Consider the following 24,875-nt stretch of genomic DNA (forward strand, 5'->3'; position numbering starts at 1 on the left):
TATAAGATGTTTTGCCCTATAAGAGATACACACATGTTAAAAACAAATGAGATACCATTTTGAACTATCAGATAGGCAAAACTCCACATTCTATTAGTAAGGTTGGAGGCTTGTAGGAACATAACTTGGTTCATCCTCTTGGAAGGTAATCTGGCAACACCTACAGAAATTACAAAGGTGCTCCCACTCAGCAAACCCACTTGGGGAATCTGACCCATGGATATCCTCGCATGTATGTGGAATGACATACTCTGCGGCACCGTGCACAACCACACACGCCCTCGTCAGAACGTGTTACTGGAATTCTAGTGGATTCATACAGTGGAATTCTAAGTACCTATTAAAAAAAGAGCAAGGCAGGTTCCTATGGTTTGCTATGGAAAGCTCTTCAAAAGTTTCTTGTTAGTGGACAAAAATCAAGGTGCACAACAGCTCTGTGTATAGACATTTTGCGTAAAAACAAGGGAAATCAGAATACATCTTCATTCTTGCTTGTATCTACTTAAAGAAATGCTGGAGAAATTTCTTCTAAGAACTAAGAACCTAAGGTTCCCATAGAGGGATGGGTAACCATGCCTGTGAATGAATGGAAGGGAATTTTTCACTATTGACCCTTTATATGTGTTTTGGGTTTTGACCATATGTATGTGCTCCCACCTAAAAAAGCAATTCCAACTGCAACTGATCCAGTAATATCTCAGGGTTCCCTCAACTTCCCTCCGGGTGAACCAAGTCCTGGGTTAAAAGTGCCAGGATTATTCTTTCCTCCTCCCCGGAGGCCAGGAGGCTAGTGCGGCTTTATCTAACTACAGGCTCTGAATGACCGCTGACCATGCTCTGCCCCGCAGGCTGTGCTGGGTCCCCATGGAAACGCTACCCGCCCAGACTCAACTCTCCCTGGCAAGTCCCTGTGAACACATTGTTTAAATCTAATAATCCTCCATGAATGTCAGCTGGTGCCTCACAGTGCAGGAGAAGAACCTGCCGGAAAGTGACGGCCGAGGGGCACCAGAGCCACAGAAACACGGCCCGAGGATGGCCAAAGGCTGCGCGTGGCTCTGCCCAATAGGATGCGGGACTCGGCCCCCTGCCAGGTGGCGTGCACGAAGTCTGAGCGCCTCTTTGCTCCGTTGCCAAATAAACTTGAATGATTTTGGGGCATTCTGATCATCAACTGCCTGTAGTGGACTCCGATCTAGGTCAGCTCACTGTTTTACAGGCATGAGACAGACAGGACTATTTAGACAGCTGTAAATCCTCTCAGAGTAGAATCTTATTAACGTAGATGACAAAGCACTTTGAGAGGGGGAAAAAAAAAAAAAACCCCAACAGAATCCTAGAATAACATGCTGAGGTTAGAAGGCTTAAGTGAATTTTCAAAAGGACGTTCAGCAGCTGCATCAAAAGCACTGATGAAATCAACACCGTTCTGCCTGGATCTGTTCTCTTGGAAGAGATTCCTATATCTGGCTTCAGAAGTCAAGCCTGACGCCTTGGAAAGAGACTTACAAATGACTGATGGAGCAGAAGAGATTCCTTCGTACGAGATCAGCTCACATATTTCCCACAGATTCCAGATTAGTTTTACAATCACAGCAGATTTGATAATGACTTGTGGTCATGTTTGTATGCAAACCTGAATTCCAACCAAGGCCACTAGACAACTTTTTGTCACTGGCCGCTGGGTTTGGAGCTGAGTCCTGGCGGGATGGGGAGTGTTGGCCACAAGCGGAAATGTTTCTCTCCACCAGGGTCACATGGCATCAGAGCCGTAGAGCATGTGGGCTGGGCCAAGGCGAGGGTGGGCGCCGTGGCCAGAAACACACCTTTTCTATGTGGTCCTCCCTCCTCCCCAGCCAGGGTGTTTCCACAGAATGGTCAAGTAAGACCCAATCGATGTGGCCATCCAGACTGGGGAGCCTGCCATTTCATGCTCCCCCTCTCTTTAAATAAATTAGGTGCTGTGAAATTTTCATAATATTCACAGTTACTCTTTTCCAGATGAGGAAACTGAGGTTTGGAAGGAGCTTGTGGCTTTCACAAAATCACAGAGCCAAACCTGCTCTCAGAATCCATGGTTTCCTGAGTAAACACATGGTGCCAACTCAGTGGGGAAGCCGCCAGCTCCTGGGACAGACACCAGTGGGTGAGTCCTGACATGTGATTTGAAACCTCCTGGCTGGAGCAGGACTTTGGCTACAAGCAAAGTGGGTTGCTGTCGAGCTCCATTTCAATAATGCATGGGATGGCCAGGCTGCCGTCTTTTAAATATTTATCCATCTGCCGCAGTGCATAATTAGTAAGAAAGTGATACAGGATGTGCCCTTTTAAAGAGGTTATTAAACCTCGTGGTTATGAGCATTTTCATCCTGACGTTAGCTTTGAAAACCAGGCCTCCAGAGATGTGTTCCCACTGCCCCATCCTCCGAGCCCTTTCCATGGAGATTATTTGGTTTCTGACTGTCACCTTGTCCTATAACACATGTGGGCTCGAGGGCCTCCAGGCTGAGACCACCTACATACTGATACCGTCCAACCAGGGTTACAACCTGCTTCTGTGGGGCGGCCGGCCAGAGAAGACAGCCTCTGCCCGAGGTGCTCTCCTGGGGACCTTGGTGGCTCAGAGAAGGGATGGTCCTCTGGCTGGATGCAGACAGGTACATTGGCTTATGAACCAGGAATGCCTCCTTTCCGCCAGGGCCCAGTATTATCTGCTGCAAGGAGCAGAGCCTCCATGTGACCATCCCCATTTCATAACCCTGTCAAGACCTGATAGGACTGGACTGTTGATCAGCATATGAACAAAAGCCTCCAGTGGCCAGGCAAGTTGGCAAGGGGGTCCTTGCTTCGAGCGGGACCTTGGAGTCACAGAGCACTAGAGCTGTACAGGGCCAGGGCCAGAGGCCTGCCAGGTCCAGCCCTGCAACGTGCACCGTGGTTCTGACACCTCAGTAGGTTACCTGGGGCCCCTGTTCGGTCCTGACGTCGAAGGGGTCTCCGACGGGCCGTTTCTTGGCGTACTCCACGCTCCGCCTGACAAACTCGCCGTAGACCTGCTCCTCCACGAACACCCTGGAGGCGGCCGTGCAGCACTGGCCTTGGTTGAAGAACACTCCCTGATGGGCGCACTCCACTGCCAAGTCCACTGGAGGGAGGGGGCGGTGGGGGGAGAGGAAGCGATTAAGTCGTTAGGGCAGGACTGGCGACAGCTGCAACTCTAATTGCCCACACGAGAAAACAGGCCCCGGGATGGCTGCATTTCAGAAATTAATTTCGCTCAGCATTTCCCAAACAGAGAGCGGATTTTCGGGTCCACCGAGTCTGGGGTTAAGTGGGTCCCCTGACTGCAGGACTTCTCAGTGTCCTTACTGCATTAACGAGCACAGAGACTTGTCACATTCCCCATCTCACTTGTCCATGGATCCCTCCCCTCCCATTTCTGGAAACTAACATTCTATAGAATAACCTTTGATAAGTATTGATGGCAGCCAGTTGGTGAGAATTTTTTTTATTACTGTATTATTTAAGTATTTTTATTTTGGTGGGGGAGAGGTAGTTAGATTTATTTATTTTTAGAGGAGGTACTGGGGATTGAACCCAGGACCTCATGCATGCTAAGCAGGCGCTCCACCACTTGAGCTATACCCTCCCCACTGAGAATTCTTAAAGGGGCCAAAACTGTCCACCTTGAGTGAAAGAAGGATCTCATTAAGTAGCAACACTATGTATGACTTATAAGGGTTAAAAAAAAGATGCAGATTCTGCCTGACAAAGGCTGAATCTGCCTTGTAGAGCCGACACGGAGTTAAAACCAGTTACACAAACTGAACTAGAAGGGTGCTTAGGAAGAGAGATGGTTGGGGACGTGCTTGAGGGATATGAACACTAAGTGGGGTGTCATTTGCATTCATTGAGGGGCTTCTCAGCCCCGCCTGTCCCCTAACGCCACTGCTAGCTTAAGAAATGCAGCTTTCCTTCACCAAGAGCAAGAGCACGGGCCCTTTGCACGTGCACAGGTGATCCACCAACAGCCAGCCCTGCTCCACGGGCGGCTCCGAGGAACACTGCCCTTGGCTTTGCGAACCAGGCCGTTGTTACCCGGCAAGGTCGTCTGTGTAAGTCGCTATGACAGCAGATCAGCATCACAAGGTTCTTGCCCATCCCTGCACCCCCCATCCTCTCTGTGCCAACTTCAAACTGCCCCTCCTCCAAAGTAACTAATTCATTTCCTGCACCCTGACTGGAGCCGGGGGTGGCAGCTGCGGTGTCGGGGGATGGTGGCGTGTTACTGTTGATATCATGCCTGAGATGCCAGTTTATGTCAGGATTTAATTTTGTGGGATGGCCCTGCCCAGCTGAGGAGTAGGAGATGGCTACAGAGGGTGTTTATGATCCTTGTCAAACTGACCCTCGGACAGGAGTCCTGTATTTTAGCTGCAGTTTCCCTCGCTGGGAGGGAAAGAGCTGAGGTGTAGAAGGGGCACCCAGATACGGAGGCACAAGAATGCAAAACCGGAATCCTGGCTCTTTGGGGTTGGGGTTCGGAACTCCAGATGTGGGTGACACAGGGGCCACACCCAGAACTGCTCCATGTGGCTCCAGAGACCATTAGCAATACTGATGACGCTTCTATTAGGGAACACCAACTTAAGCAAAAAATGAGCGGTCCATTTTCCCACCCAGCCTCCCTTTCCTTCCCTGGCACTTGTTTTCTCATCCAGTCCTCTCTCCCATTGAATGCCAGCTTCAAGGAGAAGAACCGATATCAGTCATTTACACCTTAGTGAGAAATTGTGCAAGGGTCATTTTTCCCAGGGATATTTGCAATTCCAACCTTATCTGAGTGTGGAATGGAAGACTTTGTACTCCATGAAAGTGATTCCTGGCACCAGTGGGCAGGTGGGGGTTCTGTTATTTAAGGCACAGGTGCTTCAGGGAACTTGGGAAGCCATACCTTTTGACAGCTGACCTGTTAGCAGGCCAGTGAATACCCAGTGTGACCCTTTCTTCTCTCTCCTGGACACAGAATAGCATCTATTTTAATATTGTGTCCTAAGGCTCTAGCAAGACACAGACCACCCGCAAGCTGCTGGGCATGGTTGCTTTCCCAGGGAAGAGGTGATGGAACGAGAGACAGTACTCAGGCCAGTGGGATATTTTTAAGGGTCAGCCAATGCTGGCCTCTGATTTACCAGGTCTGAGATGAAGAAGGAAGAAACCCCTCAATTCTGCAAGTCCCACAGGAAGTACTGACTCAGAGGGGAGAGCACTGAATGCCTGTGAGCGGGGGCACTGCCCTGCTCCTCCTTCTCTTGGCCTTCCCTCTGCACAGGGGGCCCTGGAGAAGACCCCAGACCTGCTTGTCATGGCCCTAGCTGTGCAAGGACGGGGAAGGCAAACTTAAACTTGAATGACAGAAACAGGCAGCCTCTCTGGCTACCATGTAAAACATGTCCTCCTCCACCACAGCTGTCTGCCAGCAGAAGATGCTGGCGTGAGGGTCTCTATCTGCCAGTTATTTATGGCAGGATGACCCAAGGTGGAAAACATCCCCATTGTGTGTATGTGTGTGTGTGTTTGTCTGCGTGTATGTGTGTATCTGCATGTATGTGTGTATGTCTTTCTCAGTTGGTTCTGATCTGGGCAAGGAAAGGTTTTTGGATCGCCTAAAGCCCCAGCGACGCCCAGAAGGGGAGAGACTCACGGTCGGCATCAGCACACACGATACAGGGGTTTTTTCCCCCAAGCTCCAGTGTTACCCTCTTCAGGTTGCTCCGGGAGGCGGCTTCTTTAACCAGCTTTCCAACCTTCAGGATAAAAACCAGACCAGATTAAACCTCGGATGTGGCCAGATATGGCCCCAAAGTGGCCAAAATGTTCTGGACAAACCGGGGCGGCAAGAGTGCTGCCATGACCCGGGCCCCTGCCTCTCTGCCCAGGCATCTGTGCCTGGATGCCGCCTCCTCACTCCGCTGGCCTCTCCAGCATCCCCTCTCAGATCAGACCTTGACACAGCTGGATTCCTGGCCCGAGCCCTCCTCATACAGGAGTGGAATGGAGCCTTCGAAGGCCCAGGGGTTCGCCCACGGCCACACAGCTGACTAGTGGTGGAGCTGGCTCCTCACCTGTCCCTCCCAGCAGCAGGCTGGTCCAGCTCAGGGGACCAAGGGGAGGTGGTTTCTGTGTGACCCTTCGATGTAATCTGAGGGAACCTCGGAGAATTAGGGAAATAGCAAAGCTGAACTTCGGGGTGGGAGGGAGCCAGTTCTCGGGAAACACACCCTAAGCCTGAGGCCCCCAGGGGGTAGGGAGACTATAGCTTTGCTGTAAAGCAACCAAAGGACCATTCACCACACCTCCCGCGTGTACCTGAAGGGTCTGTCCTGTCATCCGCCGCACTGCTAGAGGCGGGCTTGGCCCAGCACAAGGCAGGCACTTGCCTTGGGCTGGCACCACCAGTTTAGAGCTGGAAGACTCTCAGAGCCCAGTGCATACAGGGGGCCTAGAGCCAGACGGCCAGCAGGAGGCAGAGCTGGGCTCATCCAGGGCTGAAGCCGTTTGTCCAAAACTAAGGTGAAAGTGCATTTGAAAACACAGCCAGCTCTTGGGGGATGGCCTGAACGAGGTGTGGGATAGACCCTCATGACAAGGACCTTCCCTGGGGGAGCAGCAGAGGCAGACCGCTCTGCCAGGGGCCAGCCATCACTTGTGGGCTTGAGATGTGGCTCTGACAGCCGGCACAGCAGGAGGCCCTCAATGGGAAGTACCCCTGTTATGGAGATGCCCGCCTGGTGAGCAATCCCTGGGTCACAAAAGCCACTTCTTGTGCAGGAGGTTGGCTGCCCAGTGGGAACCCTACCCAGCTGGACCCCCGGGCAGCCCTATTTGGCCTAGAGAGGGAAACTGGGCAGGGCAGGGGCAGGGCAGGGGCAGGGATGATTTGCTGTTGGGTGAAAAGACTGGGAAGATGTGGGAGACGCTGGAGGGTAGGAGCCACACCTGCTGCCTCTCTGCCTCTCCATCCCCCGTCTCCTGGCCATCGAGCCAGGCGTGGAGCTGCTGCTGCTCCATTCGGTGAGCAAAGAACTGCCAGCCAATCTGGTTCTGACTACATTTCGCTGACAACGCTCACCCTGGTGGGCAAAGGAGGGCGGCGGTGATGCTGTCCAGCAGCCGCCGCATGTGGGCTTAGGCTCCCAGCTGGACTAAGCTAGGGAGGAGATGGGGACACTTAACTGCCAGGGGAGCCCGATTCATTTCTTTTTTAAGTACAGAAGAAATATTGTCTCATAGAAATATTTCTAAAATAATTATACACAGATACGTTTAAATTAAAGAAGAAAGTTTTCACCTCCCCTCACCCCATTTGTGCCCCAGGACCTGCCACAGAGGTGGCCACAGTAAGAATTTCTTGGGAGTCCTTCCAGGCAATTTCTATTTCTCTACACACACATTTTTACCAATGGGATCTTATTGTATATACTTTTTTTTAAAAAAAAATCTTTTACTTTTTTTTTTTAATTTAGGAATGTCAGTTTACAATGTTATGTCAATTTCTGGCATACACCACAGTGCTTCAGTCATACATGAATACATATATTCGTTTTCATATTCTTTTTCACTGTAAGCTACCACAAGATACTGAATATAGTTCCCTGTGCTATACAGTATAAACTTGTTTATCTATTTTATATACACCAGTCAGTATCTGCAAATCTTGAACTCCCAATTTGAACTTCCCACGCCCTTCCCCTCTGGTAACAATAAGTTTGTTTTCTATGTTTGTGAGTCTGTTTCTGTTTTATAAATAAGTTCATTTGTCTTTTTTTTTTTTTTAGATTCCACATATGAGTGATATCATATATTTTTCTTTCTCTTTCTGGCTTACTTCACTTAGAATGACAATTTCCAGGGCCACCCATGTTGCTGCAAATGGCATTATTTTATTATTTTTTATGGCTGAGCTGTATTCCATTGTATAAATATACCACAACTTCTTTATCCAGTCAATATCTTTTAGATTGTTATGTTTAAAAGTTTTTTAACAGCAAGAAAAAAAAAGTGAGGAAATTATGTTTCTCACCAGCTTTGAGAGGTCCACTGCTGTAACCATATTTTACTGTTCTTCTCTCTCTTGCCTCCCCTTACTGCTTCAAACTCTGAAGCTACAAAGATACTCAAGTAGGAGTTTGGAACTTCAAAGGTATAGTCTATTTGTCCCCTAACAAATAGATTATTTTTTAAACTGTTTGAATTCTCCTGTGAACTTTTAACTACAAAGCTGTGAGGCAATATTCTTGTTGCCTTCCTATAGTTTGCTTTTCTGTGCTTCAACAATAGATCACGTGATTTTCTTTTTTCTTTTTCTTTTTATCATATCTTTGGTTATGGTTTCAGGGTGATGGTGGACTCATAGAATGCATTTGGAAGTGTTTCTTCCTCTGCAATTTTTTTGGAATAGTTTCAGAAGGGTAAGTGTTAACTGTTCTCTAAATATTCTCTAAATAAATTCTAACTATTTGGTAGAATTCACCTGTGAAGCCATCTGGTTCTAGACTTTTGTTTTGGGGAGTTTTTAAATGACTGATACAATTTCAGTATTGGTAATCGGTCTGTTCATGTTTTCTATTTCATTCTGGTTCAGTCTTGGGATATTATACCTTTCTAAGAATTTGTTCATTTCTTCAAGGTTGTCCATTTTATTGGCATATAGTTCCTTGTAGTGGTCTCTTATGATCCCTTGTATTTCTGTGGTGTTGGTAGTAATGTCTCCTTTTTCATTTCTGATTTTATTGATTTGGGCCCTCTCCCTTTTTTACTTGATGAATCTGGCTAAGGTTTATCAATTTTGTTTATTTTTTCAGAGAACCAGCTTTTAGTTTCATTGACTTTTTCTATTGTTTTTTGAGTCTCTATTTCATTTACTTCTGCTCTGATCTTTATGATTGGTTTCCTTATATTAACTTTGGGTTTTGTCTGTTCTTCTTTCTCTAGTTGCTTTAGGCGTAAGGTTTGGTAGTTTATTTGAGATTGCTCTTGTTTCCTGAGGTAGGCTTGTATTGCTATAAACTTCCTCTTAGAACTGTTTTCGCTGCATTCCATAGGTTTTAGATTGCCATGTTCTTGTTCTGATTTGTCTCTAGGTATTTTTTGATTTCCTTGATTTACTCAATGACCCACTGGTTGTTTAGCCTCCATGTGTTTGTGGGTTTTTTCAAAAAATTTTTTTCTTCTTGTAGTTGATTTCTACCCTCATAGCCTTGTGGTCAGAAAAGATGCTTTTTTAAAAAAGTTTTCTTAAAGTTACTGAGGCTTGCTTTGTGATCCAGTATGTGATCTATCCTGGAGAATATTCCACGTGCATTTGAAAATAATATGTATTCTCCTGCTTTCAGATGGAATGCTCTATAAATATCAACTAAGTCCATCTGGTCTAATGTGTCATTTAAGGCCTGTGTTTCCTTATTGATTTTCTGTCTGGATAATCTGTCCGTCGATGTAAGTGGGGTGTTAAAGTCCCCCACTATTACTGTGTCACTGTCAATTTCTCTTTTTATGTCTGTTTACATTTGCCTTAGATATTGAGGTGCTCCTATGTTGGGTGCATATATATTTACAATTGTTCTATCTTCTTGGATTAATCCTTTGATCCTTATGTACTGTCCTTTGTCTCTTACAACAGTTTTTATTTTAATGTCTATTTTGTCTGATAAAGTATTGTTATTCTGTCTTTTTAAAATTTCTGTTTGCGTGGAATACCTTTCTCCATCCCCTCACTTTCAGTCATATGATCATCTCATAGATGTAGAAAAAGCTTTTGATAAAATTCAACATCCATTATGATAAAAATCTTCAAAAAGTGGGCATACAGGGAACATACCTCAACACAGTAAAGGCCATATATGACAAACTCACAACTAACCTCATACTTGATGGTGAAAAGCTGAAAGTATTTCCTCTAAGATCAGAATGAGCCAAGGATGCCCACTCTCACTGCTTTTATTCAACATAGTTTTGGAAGTCCTAGCCACAGCAATCAGAGAAGAAAAATAAATTTTAAAAATCTAAATTGGAAACAAGCAAGTAAAACTGTCACTATTTGCAGACAACATGATATCATACATAGAAAATCCAGAGATGCTAACAGAGAACTACTAGAGCTCATCAATGAATTTTATAAGTTGCAGGATTCAAAATTAACATGCAGAAATCTGCTGCATTTCTATTCACTAACAAAGAAATATCAGAAAGAGAAATTACAGAAACAATCCCATTTACTGTCACATCAAAAAGAATAAAATACCTAAGAATAAGCCTACCTAGGGAGGCAAAAGATTTGTACTGCAAAAACTATGACACTGATGAAAGAAACTGAAGATGACGCAGACAGATGGAAAGATAAACTGTGTTCTTGGATTGGAAGAATCAATATTGTTAAAATGGCCATACTATCTAAGGCAATCTACAGATTCGATGCAATCTCTATCAAATTACCAATGACATTTTTCACAGAACTAGAACAAAAAAATTTTAAATTTGTATGGAAACACAAAAGACCCTGAATAGCCAAAGCAATCTTGAGAAAGAAGAACAGAGCTAGAGGAATCATGCTGCCTGACTTCAGACTATACTACAAAGCTACAGTAGTCCAAACAGTATGGTACTGGCACAAAAACAGACACACAGATCAATGGAACAGGATAGAAAGCCCAGAAATAAACCCACACACTTATGGTCAATTAGTCTATGACAAAGGAGGCAAGAATACACAATGGAGAAAAGAAAATCTCTTCAATAAGTGGTGCTGGGAAAACTGGAGAGCTATATGTAAAAGAATAAAATTAGAATATTCACTAACACCATATAGAAAAATAAACTCAAAATGGATTAAAGATCTAATGTAAGACCAGATACTCTAAAACTCCTAGAGGAAAACATAGGCAGAACACTCTTTGATGTAAATCACAGCAATATTTTTTTTGATCCATCTTCTAGAGTAATGGGAATAAAAACAAAAGTAAACAAATAGGATCTAGTTAAGCTTAAAAGCTTTTGCATAGCAAAGGAAACTATAAACAAAATGAAAAGACAAACTATGGACTGGGAGAAAATATTTGCAAATGATATGACTGACAAAGGACTAATTTCCAAACTATATAAATATCTCATACAGCTAAATATATATATATATACACCCAAACAACCAATCAGAAAATGGGCAGAAGACCTAAATAGACATTTCTCCAAAGAAGACATGCAGATGGCCAACAGGCACATGAAAAGATGCTCAATACTGCTAATTATTAGAGAAATGCAAACCAAAACTACAATGAGGTATCACATCACACCAGTCAGAATAGCCATCATTAAAAAGTCTACAAATAGTAAATGCTAAAGAAGGTGTGGAGAAAAAGGAACCCTCCTACACTGTGGGTGGGAACAGTAAATTGGTGCAGCCACTATGGTGAACAATACTGAGGCTCCTTAAAAAATGAAAAATAGACATACCATATGATCCAGCAATCCCACTCCTGGGCGTATATCCAGAGAAAACTCTAATTTGAAAAGACACATGCACCCCAGTGTTCATAGTAGCACTATTTACAATAGCCGAGACATGGAAGCAACCTAAATGTTAACAGATGAATGGATAAAGAAGATGTGGTATGTGTACACACACACACACACACACACACACACAAATATTACTCAACCTTTAAAAAGAACAAAATAATGTCATTTGCAGCAACATGGATGGACCTAGAGATGATCATACTGAGTGAAGTAAGTCAGACAGAGAAAGACAAATATCATATATTATCACTTCCATGTAGAATCTAAAAGAATTATACAAATGAGCTTATTTACAAAACAGAAACAGATTCGCAGACATAGAAAACAAACATGGTTACCAAAGTGGCTAGTGGCAGGGGAGATAAATTAGGAATCTGGGATTTACATGTTCACATTACAATATATAAAACAGATAAGCAATAAAGACCTACTGTACAGCACAGGGAACTATATCCAATCTCTTGTAATAACCTATAATGGGGAAGAATATGAAAAAGAGTATCTATTTATGTGTATAACGGACTTCCTTTGCTGTATACCTGTAACTAACACAACATTAACTATAAGTCAATAAAAAACAACAACAAAAGAATTAACCATATGTCAATAAAAAATAAAAAAAATTAAAAGAACTTATACCCCCCCAAAACAAACAATGTTTTTAGAGAAAAAATTAATCAGTGTAACTGCTGCTACATTCACAGCAGTATGGAGTGAATATTATCTAGTCATTGGTGAGAATGATGTCCTAACAGAAATATCTATGCAACATATTGAATCTTAGAATGAAAATGATGAGTCTTAGAAACACAAGTTGAATGGTCTCATAGATGCAAAATAAAAGGAAAACCACCTAAAAAAACCCAAAAGATTATGGATAGCTTTCCTTACTGTATAGACTGTAAAACATCACACAGGACAAATGTAACACACTGGAAAATACTTCCTAGAACGCTTGTGAGAACATTTCTGTAAGTAGTTGCTTCAAAGTGGAATTGCTGAATGGAAAGTGTTACACTTTGAATTTGTGGTCAGCTCTGTAATACAGCTCATCGCCTTGGGTTTTCTTTTAACCTTGATTGTATTGTTTGTCCTGCAGATGTTTGACATTTTAATTTTATCTCATCTACCCATCTTTTCTTCTGAGGCTTCTGAATAAATAAATTCGGTATTTACTTAGTTTGGAAACTGGGCCAGTGACTTTTTTTGTAACTGATTGTTACGTACTCAAATGGGTAATACACCACAGTTTAGCCTTTCAAAGGGAAAGTTCCCAGCGATGGTCACTTTTGCCCATGGCTGGTGAGGAGAGTTACCTCTGTGGACCCAGTGAAGGCTATCTTGTTGATCTGAGGGTGAGAAGAAATTGCAGCTCCCACCGTGGGCCCAAATCCTGGCACGATGTTCACCACACCCGGAGGGAATCCCACCTACGAGGAAGCCGAGATGGCATCTCAGAGAAGAAAAGACCAGCGAGCACGGCAGACCCACGCTTGGGCCAGGAGAGCTGTGGCTGTGTGATGTCCCCGAGCCCCAGGAAGCCTGGGCCTGGGTCCTCCATCCACCCAGGACCCAGACCCAGCTGGCCAGTTGCAGACTGGGCCAAGGCGAGGTGTGTACTCTCCTTCCAGACAGCACCTCCACCCTAAGGGACTTCCGAGTCAGATGGCAGTAGCCCTTCGTAGCAGAGCGCCATCCTGTGTGTGTGTGTGTGTGTCTGTGTGTGTGTCTCTGTGTGTGTCTGTGTGTATCCGTGTGCGTGTATCTGCGTCTGTGTGTCTGTATCTCTGTGTGTGCATATTTGTCTGTATGGGTCTGTGTGTGTGTCTGTGTGTGTGTGTGTGTGTCTATGTGTGTGTGTGTGTGTGTGTGTCTGTCTGTGTACTGGGGGAGAAGGGCCACCTTGGTCACAGCCTCCAAGGCTCAAAGACACCTGCAGAATACCCTTCTCCAGCTTCAACTTTCATTTTTTAAATCTGCCCCATTAATGTTCCAAATGGCAGCATGGTCTCACTCCTTCAAAGTCCCTGCTTGCTACACAGAGCCAGCACATCCCGAAGGCAGGATGGCCATTCCTTTCACACCCACGCCCGGTGCTCTGCATAAGCTGGGTCTTTGTTATTAACCAAGAACACCTCAAATGAACCACGTGGGTGATGCTGGTCCCCACATGACAGTGTCTTCCTTAAAACACATTATTTTAGAAAGGCAAGATTTTAGCCCATGAGGCTTGAGTCTTTAGTTTTTCTAGACACTGTTTTAACAGTTGTGACTTTAGAATCGGTGGTCTCATTACTCTGACGTCATCAGGCTCTCCATCACAGAGAAGAAAAGACCAGCCACCACCAAAGGAAAGGACAGCGGGAAACTGGCTGATGACTGGCTGCTGCAGCTTTACATCTAAGCAACAAAGGTCTTCTTCCCGGTTGTATTAGCCCCGCTGAGAAGTGAAATGAACGGATCTTTCCTCCCATCCCTCTTGCCTTCCTCTTTCTTTGTTAAGCTCTGCGACATACAAGTTGGGGACAGGAAGACTGAAGCATGTTGCCAGGTGTGTCTGGAAGGAGGTGTCCTTTTGGCCTGCTTGTTTCCCTAAGTGGTGGCTGCCAGGGGTGGGACAGTCACCCAAGCGCAGAGCATTAGTGAAGGGGCTTGGGGCTTGGTGGCAGCCACTCTGGCAGGAGCTGGCAGGACCCCCCTCCACGAGACGAATGGACCATTTCGCATACCACACACGCAGGACCCCAGGGATCTTACTCTCAAGTAACCCTCCTGCAAATTCTCTACACAAAACATTTGGTCCTAAGCCACAGGTCTGAGCCCAGAATAAGAGTTCAGTATTCTCATTAGGGAGGAACAGAGTCTCTTCTAGCTCAGTGACCACAAGCAGGACAGGGAGAGCGCAGCTGCCAAGTGAAACACAGGAGTCATTCCCCTCCCACACAGCCGGGAGCCAGCCGGCTCTGTCACGCACAGCGCACTCGACCTGGCAGCTTATCTGGTGATGCTGATGGTGATGGCTTATCTTGCCTGGCTCCTGGGAGTGGGAATGTCAAGAACATATAATATTTTCTCTTTGGACGTCTCACCTCTTTGATCAGAGAGCCCAGATAGAGGGCGGTGAGGGGCGTCTGCTCTGCTGGCTTCACGACCACAGTGTTCCCACAGCAGAGAGCCGGTGCCAGTTTCCACACCAGCATCAGCAGAGGGAAGTTCCACTGCAACAGAACACAGAGGGGTTGGGGGGCCCAGGTCCACCGGCTATGCTGTCCCAGAGGCCCAGCAGTGCCTCGGTGGAGCGTTTCTTTTGCACGATTTCAATGTGGGGTATAGCAGGTAACATAGGAGTGCACAACAATCAGAACTGCATTCCTGCCTGGCGCTTCCTAAACTGCACTCTGGGCAATGCTACTAGGTGGTCATTGCGAAGAGGATTTTGCTATACATGCACGACCTTCTCATCTTGGAGGTTCACAATGCCATCAGCACGTTAACATCTCTGAAAAGTTCTGCAGGAACGAGGCTCACCTCTCCTTAACTCAGATGCCACAGTGTCTCTTTCTTTCCTTATAGGACACATACTAACCCCCACCCCCCACTCCAAATGGCTTTTGATAAACTTCATCTTGGGAAGTACTTTCTTGTGGTTCTTCAACCGCAGAGGCAGGGATACTGAAATCACTGGGACATTATACCCGGCAAGCGCTGGCACCCGCTAGGCGTCCACTCTGTCAGGCGCCGTTTCAAACAGTGAACTCCTGGGATCCCCGCACACCCATGTGGGGCAGTCAGGTTACCCCTCCCATCTACAGATGGGGCAACTGAGGCACACAGGGGTGCAGTCACTGGCCCAAAGTCATAACGAGCAGGCAAAGGCCAGGATTCACAGCCAGACTTGTGTCCTCTGCTACACTGCTGCTTCGGTTGTCATCTTTGATGAGACGAGATGACACCGAGCTTCTCCAAGAGCGCAGGTAGCCTGATTCCAGCTGCCCCTCACCCGCCCCCAAAAAGTCTGTTTGGCTCCTTAAACTCCAAGGACGCCCCACCCCTGCCGGGCTGACCAACAAACAGCTGGATTTCTGCTTCCAGCTCTGTCTGGAATTCCTGCCCCTGGACAACAAACACAAGATCCCCATTCCCAGGGACCTGTGTGCTTGGCTAATGACAGTAGGCATTGTCTTTGGGTCCCCGGCTAGTGATGAGGGTCCTCCCATCCTCCGGACCCCCGCTCCTTAGCACATCAATGCCATCAGCTCTCTTACCCCACAAGCCCACGCCTTCTCCCGGCCTCCACCTCTTCTCCCTCGCAGCTTCCAGCAGGGCCGTGCCCGCTTGCCCAGCTCCCCTTCTGTCAGCCCCAGCTGCACCCAAATTCTCCTGGCACTCCTCTTGGGGAGCTCATCTCACAGCTGCGGTTCTGTCTTTTTGAATTTCTAGATCGGAGATGACCCCACTGACCACAGTCTCTTTCTGGAAACGTATTGCGTCGCTGGGAGGCCCCTGACCCTGGCTGCCCAGACTTCTCAGTGGGACCCCCTGGTGGTATATGGGGTCGGTCTCAGGCCCTCTTCTTTTCTCACTCTACACCCCTCTTTGGGTGACCCCTCCAAGCCTGGTGGTTAGGAGCTCCTCTGGCCTGACCATTGCTCATGAGTGGCTCCAGCCCTGACCACTCTCTCGAGCCCCAGGCTCAAAGAGACAAGCGTCTAACAAGACCCGCTGCTTGGCTGTTCCGTGGGCCCCTCCACCTTGCCTGCCCGGAATGACCTTCGCCTTTCTTGGTCCTCCACCCCCACCTACTTCTCCCCCAGTCTCCCCATCTCACCTATCGGCCATACCACCCTCTCATTTCACATCTTCAGTACCTAGCACCCTAGCACCACGCCTGGCACACAGCAGGCTCTCAAAGCTGGATGCTCCCACAGAGCACTTTTCCAGTCCTCCATCCACGCTGCCGCCTGCCTCCCCAGCTCCTTCCCAGCTGCTGCAGTGGCCCAGGGCGTCCTCCAACTGACAGCAGCATCCTTGTGTTCCTGCCAGCCTTCCACTACCCAGTGAATAAAGTCCTGGGCCCTTGGCGGCCACGGTGCACTGGACGCTGGGCCTGCACGCCTGATGTGTGCCCTTCCTCTTCCTGACTTTGTCCCCTCCTAAGGTCCCACCTCACCAGCTGTCCTTCCAAGTAGCCCAGGCACTTCCACACCCTCACTCAGGCCATTCTTACTGCTCAGAAAACCCTTTTTCCTGTTGAGCAACTCTTTCTTATCCTTCAAGACCCAACTGAGAGGCTACTGCCTGAGGGGAGCTGGCCATTCCTGACGCCTCTGGTTGGAGTCCACAGTGTCGTCTGTTGCACTCCTGGAGCAGTCGGCCCCTTGAGAGCAGGAATGGGGTCTAATCCATCTTGGTGACCTTCAAGCACCAAGCTCCATGCCAGAGAGCAAATGTTCAATTAATGCTGGTGTCATCAAATCAAAACACACTAGAAACTGGTTCAAAAGGCCACAGGGGAGTGGGGTGGGATCGACACTGTTCTATCTAGAAAAGTCACCATACTTACGGGAGTGATGGCCCCACATACACCTATGGGCTCATGCCTGGTGAAACACACAACATTGTCATCTGGAAGAGAGGTTACAAGGAGAGAACACACTTGCATTGATCTAGGTTAAGAATTTTAAGTAGTAAAAAAGACAAAGAAACCCAGAATCCCACCAAGTGTCAGCTCTAAGTCCTATCTGTTCCAAAAGAAGCAATTTTTAACTCAATTGCAAGTACAGGTCTTTAGAGGAAGCATCAGCACGGTGCCGCTTCTTTCCGGGAGCGGAGGAAGATGCTCTGGGGGGAAGACCGCTTCAGGACGCTCTGAAGAGGCTACCTGGAGCAGTGAGAAGACAGAGCCCCCCAGAGACCCCGGACAAGGCTGGGAGTCCTGCATTGGCTCACCTGTGGGGATGGTCCTGCCCTGTATCTTGTCCGCCCACCCTGCAAAGTATCGGAGGGTTTTGATACAGCCCTCCAGGTCGATGAAAAAGGCATGAAGGAATGGCTTCCCCGTGTCCATTGTTTCCAGGGTCTGCAATAACAAGATGAGATCTGTTTTAAACGCAGTTTCCCTTTTAACTATCAGGTTGTTAAAGACATGGGCAGGGAGAGGGAGAGAGCCCTCGGACATTGCTCTTGGGACCTCACAGCCGTGGGTCTCTTCAGAAAGCATGTAAAGTAAGACCTGTCCCCGACCTGTCCCCAACCTGTCAAGGGCTGATTTTCGGCCAAAACACCTCAATTTGGGGGTCTGCCAGAGTATGGGCATGTGTCCCCAGGAGGGACTGAGGGTGCAAGGCTAATGTGGAGCCTCGCTGGAAAGGATATGCCTTAGCGTTTGGTTTTCCATCCTCCGGAGCACAGTTGCCTGGGCTGTGGGACCTGGCCACGTAGGTTTCTGTGCTCCTGGGAAGGTCTCAGGGTTAGCTGGCTTTGGGGTGGCTGGGGAAGGCTCCTCTAACAAAAGAGACAGGGGGACTCGGGTTCTTTCTTCTTGGCCCCACTGACCAGCATGGCTGTGGTAAGAGTGATGGAGCCCCCAGAGGGTCGTGCCACCAGCACAAAGGCACGCTCCTCCTGCAAGGGGCTGCCGGCCGGATGCGCAGTGGGAAGGGAGCAGGCTCGCACTTGACAGCAAGCGATTCCCCAGGGCGAGCGTGCAGCCGCTCAATGGCACGGATTCTTTTCTGTTTCCAGCCAGGCTTCAGAGAACCCCTTTGTCCCTCAGACAAGCGGCTCCAGTGGAGCCCAGCGCCAAAACCGCCTGTCATCCATCTCTGCAGGAAGTGGCCACCCTGACACATCGCCCAGGGCAGGATTCTCATTTTAGAGTTGCTGGAGTGAGATGATAATTTACAGAGGAAGAGAGGCCCCTCCATGGGCACCCGCATGTGCCTCATCTCCAAGCTGGCCGGCTCTGTTCCCACTTCAAGGTGCAGACGCAGAGACTCATGGAGCCGAGGGGCTCGTCTGTGTTACCCAGAGGGTCAGTGGCAAGGCTGGCACTGAATTAAAGAGAGGGACAGCTCTTTAGGCTGCTGCCCCTGGACATTTGCATCTGGAAGGATTGTAGGACGGCCATGAGAAAAGCTGAGGCTACTTTATCTTTGCTTTGGGGATGAACCAAGCATGCTCCGAACAAGAGGCGATCACTTTCCTAGCTGGGTGGCCATGGCAAGTCCCTGAATCTCTCCCTGCCTCAGTTTCCTCTTCTGTGAAAAATAGTAATAATAAATGGTGCCTACCTCATCGGGCTAGTGTGTGGGCTAGAGGAGTTACATACATAAAGCAGTGCCTACCCACGGTAAGAGCTACGTCCGCTGTTCAGATGATGACAGTAACAGCTCTGATGATTGTCATCATTTTCCCTTTTGGGGTCAGACAGGTGCTTGGCAATCCGCATCTGGGGACAGTGAGGAGACAGGGCTGTGTGTTGCTGAACACGATAGAGTTGGTCTGGGTCTGGGGTGTGCCTCAACCCCGGCAGGTGCTACTCAGGGGCCAAGTCAGGCCAACGTGACATTCAGTACACTGTACCTTTGGCTCCTACTGACTTACTTTCCAAGTTGGAACTTTTATTTTCTCAGGGGAAACCCAGCATTTGCAAATAATGCCACCATTCTTCAGGGCCCAGCTGTTCCACAAAGCATCTGCATGTCTGTTGGTGGAACCAGGAGTTTATCCTTGACCCTTTTCAGGGATGGGACAGGGAGAGAAAGGCAGAGGACTGGGGCAGGACATTGTGGGGACGTGCAGGAGCCACTGGAGCCACTGCCCACCTCCAGTCCTGGCTTACCTTCTCTGGCTGGGTAACCTAGGACAGATTACCTAAACTCTCTGGGCCACAGAAATGGGATAATAAATTCTACAGGTCAAGTAACTACACCAAGGCTGATTCCTGGTGAGCATTCAACAAGCACTGACTATCTTTTATTATTAACTTAGGCCTGTTTGTTCACTGGAACGACAACAGGAATTCACCAGGTTGATTTCATGGAATCTGGCCAAGCAAAACCAGGTCACGATAGGTTTAGAAAGGAAGTTCTTAAAAAAAATAAAGATAAAAAAAGATTCGCAGGTGAGGACAAAGACCTGAATGTGAGAAATCAAGTGTTGGCCACTTATTGGAACTTTTAAACCATTACTGTGGCTGGACCATGAGTGAACCACAGCTGCTTCTAAGTTTACTTCCTTTAACATTTTTGGAAATATGCTTTCTGAAAAATTAACACATGGTAACCTTCAGATACTAAAGAATGAAGGGAAAGTGCTGTAGGATCGTGATCCTGGACACCCAGTGCCAAGGCTTAAATGCGGGACCCAGAAGTGGGGGCTTAGCTTGAGAAGAGAGTAAAGAGGGACAACCCCTATCAGGGGGCTCCCCAGATGAACACCCAAAGATCCAGAGTCTGGTCCAGGTGACTTAGGGAGAGAAAGCCAGGGCTGCTGGATCCCCCACATCATCTCCAAACACTGAACACGAAGTAAATTTCCAGTTCCATCAGAGCCACCACGCTGGGAGGAGAATGTGACGGAAAGAGGCACTTGGCTGCGTGAAAATGCAGGAAAAAGCCTATCAGGCTGGAGAGGGAGGTGTGCTTCCCTCTGGCGTGGTCTGGGTTTTAAACACTGCATTGGCCAGACGTACTCTCGTCCCTTTCACGATGTGGCCAAGAGCTGGGTCTTATTTCTTGTGGGCAGCGAGGTCCCGATGGCAGAGGCGACTTGCTCGTGTGCTTTGGTACACAGTCCCGCCAGGACAGCCCAGCAGGCGGAAGGGGCAGGTGGCCCCGCAGCCGCTGCTCCCCGGGATGGTACTGACGCTGGAGGACAGGGTGGGGAGGGTGCCCAGGGCACATCCCCTCCCGCCTGCTATTAGTCCACATGGACATTGCAGACCGATGAGCTCATGCTGGGTGAAAACAGAAATGTTTTTGAAGAAGCCAGTTTGGCAGCTTGAGAGTTGAGGCTGGCTTTCATTGCGGGAAGAATCCAGAGACTCCACGGAGAGAAACAGTGACCCTGGGAGGGAGTGCCCCCTCAGCCAGCTTCGGACTGGCCAACTGGAGAGGAAGGAGGGAGGGCGCAGGTCTCTCTGCGCGGACCCGCCTTCAGGGAAATGCACCAGAAACCAGCACCTGAAATGCAGAGTTTCTCCACCCTCCACCCCAAGACAGACCAGAGCAATTTCAGAGTCCTGGCTGGCACTGTCCTCCACAAGGGTGTCCATCCCCTGGACTACTCATTCCAGACATCAGATCAAGAAAGAAAAGAACCATTTTTCCAAATCAGAGGCCAAAAAGGAGATTTCCTCCCCTGCCAACTGGGCTTCAAGGTCTGGGGTAAGTTTTACTCGGGAGCTGGGCCATGTGAGGGCTGCATGTGTAGGCTGCCAAGGACCTCAAGGCACAAGGGGGCCCCGAGGTTTCCTTCAGTCACACACCGCAAGACCAAAGGAATATCTGAGGATTTCTTTAAATCCTGCATGTACAACTCCTAAATGTCTTCACAGCCCATCTCATGGGAGCAGCCCAACCTCACGCAGTGGGCTAAATAAAAATCCTCAGCTGCAAAGTAAGGTACCCTGAAATTTGTTGGCCAGGAGAACATGTAGCTGACGTTAGAACCTGGCTCTTCAGATAGCATTATTATGAGGACTGCTATTACTAATAATAGTATCATGGAGTTAGTGCTTACTGCATGCCAGGGACTGCTAAGGATTTTAAATGAATCATTCTTACAACACTTAGATATCATTATTAGTAACGTTCTATGAAGAAACATATGCTAAGAGTGGGTAAGCAACTTCTCCAAAGTCACACAGCTAGTTAAGTGGCAAAGCTGGGATTTGAATCAAGGTCTTTGATACTTTGAGATTTCCTATAACCGGGTTACCTCGTCCTCACCATTACTTCACACACAATCATCACTGCGCATTTCAAGGGTGAAACAGGAGATTTTTAAGGTATATGGGGAAACTTTTTCTATGAGAAGTCATGACATTTATTTTAGTAAGTCTTAAAAAATGCATGTGACAATGAGTGTGTATATGTCCATGAATAACTGAAAAATTGTGCTGAACACTGGAATTTGACACAACAATGTAAAATGATTATAAATCAATAAAAAATGTTAAAAAAATGCATCAGCATATTAAACCTGTGATTTCATGGATACTGTCCTTTAGGATGAGGTTAAATTTAAGTTTAAAGGGAGTTCATGGATGACAAAAAGTTAAGTTTGTAACTGTGCAGGTGGGACCCCAGCCCAGCCCGGTTGTTTGGGAGTGTCTCAAGTCTGGGAACCACTAATGTAGCTGAATTTTCTCCAGGCAACTTCTTGGCCAAGAAGCTGAGTTGCAGGGGGCAGAAGTCTGACTTCAAAATGAAAAGGATGAATCCAGGGGCGTGGACATCTGCCGCCCGCCAGAGAGCCACACCTCAAAGGACCAGGCAGACCCATCGCCACCCAAAACCAGCATCCTAGATCCTTTCACCCACATCCTGAGGGGGACAGGCCCTCAGCGAGGCCAGCCGGTCCCACACCTGTCCCGAGTGCATGTACTTACAGCCAGGATGGCGCGGTCCCGCTCCATGAGGTCCGCCAGCTGGTGCAGCAGCCGGCCCCGGCTCAGGGCATCCAGCCGGCGCCAGGCCGAGCCCCTCTGGAAGGCGGCCTGCGCGGCCTCCACAGCCTTGTCCACGTCGGGCTGTACCACCAAAAACAGCAGAGAGCGCATCACCCTTTGCCAAGGGCTCGCTGTCAGTTACAGAGAGAGGGGAGTCCTGCCGCAGAGGAAGGAGGGATGGCGGGCAGGCTGAGAGCGGCAGCAGGGTTCAACGCACCTGAATGGCTGGGGGCTTTCACTTATATCTTAAGTCTTTTTCAAGTTTTCTCAATGGCCAAGGATTACATTTCCTTCTGATTATACAAGCATTTTAAAATAGTCATGGGGTGGGGCGGGCAGGGTATATAGCTCAGTGGGACAGTGGGTGGTTAGCATGAATGAAGTCTTGGGTTTGACCCCCAGGACCTCCATTAAAAAATAAATAAACTTAATTACCTCCACCCCAAATGAAAGAAAAAAAAGAAAAAGAAATAAAAAATAAAAGGAAAGTCCAGAGATGGGGAAAATTAGGGACTTTTTCCTGCCTTCAGCTTCACCTCCCCTCCCCACTGGGGGTAGAACTGTGGCACATTTTTATAGACAAGGAACTGGATCTTCTGTGCCCTGGTAGAATTACCATCAAACCTTCGTACTAGGAAAGAAGTGAGAGCCATTTAGAGTGATGACACCCATTTTTATGTTCAGGAAAATGGGGTTTGAGGCTCTGGTTGCTGATGGACGGCAGCTCACCCCCCAGGCTCCTCTGAGCCTCTCTTCCTTAGCGGGGTACAGCCAGCAGTGGACACCTGAAACCAGTCAAGAGGGACACCCTACCAAGATTCTGCATTTCCAAAGCATGCTTGGAAGTGAGTAAAAGCTTTTGCAAAGGAGATATTAGGACTTTGAATTCCCTGTCCCAGGCTCTGAAGTGGAGGCCACGACCTCTCCAGCTGCAGGGACAGGGCAGCCTCTGCCTTCTGCTGCTCGGAGCTGTCACCCAGACCACAGGAAAAGCCGGAGCCCAGGGCAGGGACCTCGCTCTCCTCCCTGATTCTTGGGAATGAATCCTACTCAGCATCACACCACCCCTCCCCACGGCCTCACATCTCCTCGTGAGCCCCTCCTCAGTGCTAGAGTCTTTGTAAACAGAGCTTCACATGGGACGCTGCACATGAGAGGGTCTGCATCGCAGGAACCTCTGTGCACACCTGTCACAAAACTATGGCTGGTGAGCATAGCTGCCTTCCAAACCTATGGCTGGTGGAATCAAGGTCAAGCCTATTTCATACATGTGTCCTTCACCCTGTTCATGTCCAACATGACCTACACACTTAAGAATGTCAGGTGAGTACTCTAGAGTTTGAGGAGAGGTTTTCTTTCCTCCTTACAAAAGCTGTTCCTATAATTCTTCCCCCAGTGACATTTATATTCAACAGATACTTTATAGCTTTGAAATGTATCAAGTTCACATCCAGGAATCTCTATGCAACATAGCTGAAATAAAATAACATATAATATATAATAATATATATATGTATATATAATAGAGCTTATAAAATATACCTTGTGCCATCAAATAGCATTATAAAGGCTATAGCTTTTATTTATTTTTTTAAATCATTTAAGTTTCTGGTAGAGAAGAAATCTGGCAATTCCCTGGCATCATTAACTCTGCATGACTTAGTCAGCAAGTTTTTCTCCTTCAAGTTTTTTTGTTTCTTTTTAAGTGTCTCCTGCTATTTGGTGAAACACACCAGCCGGAAATGCTTTCTGGAGAGATCCTTTAATGCCTTCAGGTTCAAATAATTGATAAAAACCTTGCCTTTCGCTACATGATGATGACAGCTGAAGTCATCCTCCTAGACGGAGAAACATCTATCAAAGGAGAGTGATCTCTGCAGTGGATCGTCCCTAATTGATCCCATTCTGGGCCGTGTGTCTGAGAAGCAGCTCGCTCAGGTCCAACCCAGTGTGGGCCAGTTCTGTCTCACAGCTCAGCCAAAGCGCTTCCTCATCCCTTAGTTATCTGTAATTGAATTACCGGCGGGTGGAGGTTGGGGGAGAGGGGGGACCCACCTTATCGCCTTCTTCCACTTCACATATTTTTTCTAGAGTTGAAGGGTTATATGTGGCAAACTTTTTTCCACTCTTGGATTCGTTCCATTCATTGTTGATGAATATCTAACCAGGAAAGGAAGTTGTAATGCATTAGGCTTAAATCAAAATCATATAATTCCAACATGCTGAGAACCTTAGGTAACGTCTTTTCCTTCCCTCCCACCAACCCACCCGCCTGCCTTTTTTTCTTTTACAGATGGGGCCTGAAGAGGGGACAGAGTCATATGTCCAGCCAGGAGCACGCTCAGAATTAGAATCTAAGTCTCTTGACTTTTAAGACATTTTCAGAGAATTACATTTTGTCATAATAAAACTAAAGCAATTAAAAATTTTTTTCTAAAATGGTCTCCTTTTTAAAATAACAAGATGAATTCACAGAGGAATAGCTGAGTTAGATAGTTAAATAAAGGGTGTAAGTTAAATTTTATACCCTTATCAAGTTTGGGGGAAAATTAATTATGTTTTATATATGCATATATACACATATATATATTTTATATATGCATATATACACATATACATATTTTAT

At 47.3% G+C, this 24,875-nt stretch overlaps 1 protein-coding gene and 1 long non-coding RNA gene across 2 annotated transcripts in view; one reads left to right on the top strand and one right to left on the bottom strand.

The window, feature by feature from the left end:
• Window positions 1–24,875, bottom strand: part of ALDH1A3 (aldehyde dehydrogenase 1 family member A3) — a 41,569-nt gene that overhangs the window by 11,976 nt on the left and 4,718 nt on the right. Inside the window, exons 2-9 of the mRNA XM_010985334.3 lie at window positions 24,305–24,409; window positions 22,190–22,330; window positions 17,524–17,653; window positions 17,138–17,199; window positions 14,664–14,792; window positions 12,891–13,004; window positions 5,705–5,807; window positions 2,961–3,145 (exon numbers count right to left, since the gene is read on the bottom strand). Coding sequence (XP_010983636.1) covers window positions 2,961–3,145; window positions 5,705–5,807; window positions 12,891–13,004; window positions 14,664–14,792; window positions 17,138–17,199; window positions 17,524–17,653; window positions 22,190–22,330; window positions 24,305–24,409 — 969 coding nt within the window. The remainder of the gene's footprint in view (window positions 1–2,960; window positions 3,146–5,704; window positions 5,808–12,890; window positions 13,005–14,663; window positions 14,793–17,137; window positions 17,200–17,523; window positions 17,654–22,189; window positions 22,331–24,304; window positions 24,410–24,875) is intronic.
• Window positions 20,461–24,669, top strand: LOC135319553 (uncharacterized). The gene is made up of 3 exons (XR_010378241.1): window positions 20,461–20,963; window positions 21,953–23,572; window positions 24,543–24,669. It is a non-coding gene; the product is annotated as an uncharacterized LOC135319553 (long non-coding RNA).

The sequence above is a fragment of the Camelus dromedarius genome, chromosome 29, assembly GCF_036321535.1.
Source record: "Camelus dromedarius isolate mCamDro1 chromosome 29, mCamDro1.pat, whole genome shotgun sequence".
In the NCBI taxonomy this organism is placed as follows: domain Eukaryota; kingdom Metazoa; phylum Chordata; class Mammalia; order Artiodactyla; family Camelidae; genus Camelus; species Camelus dromedarius.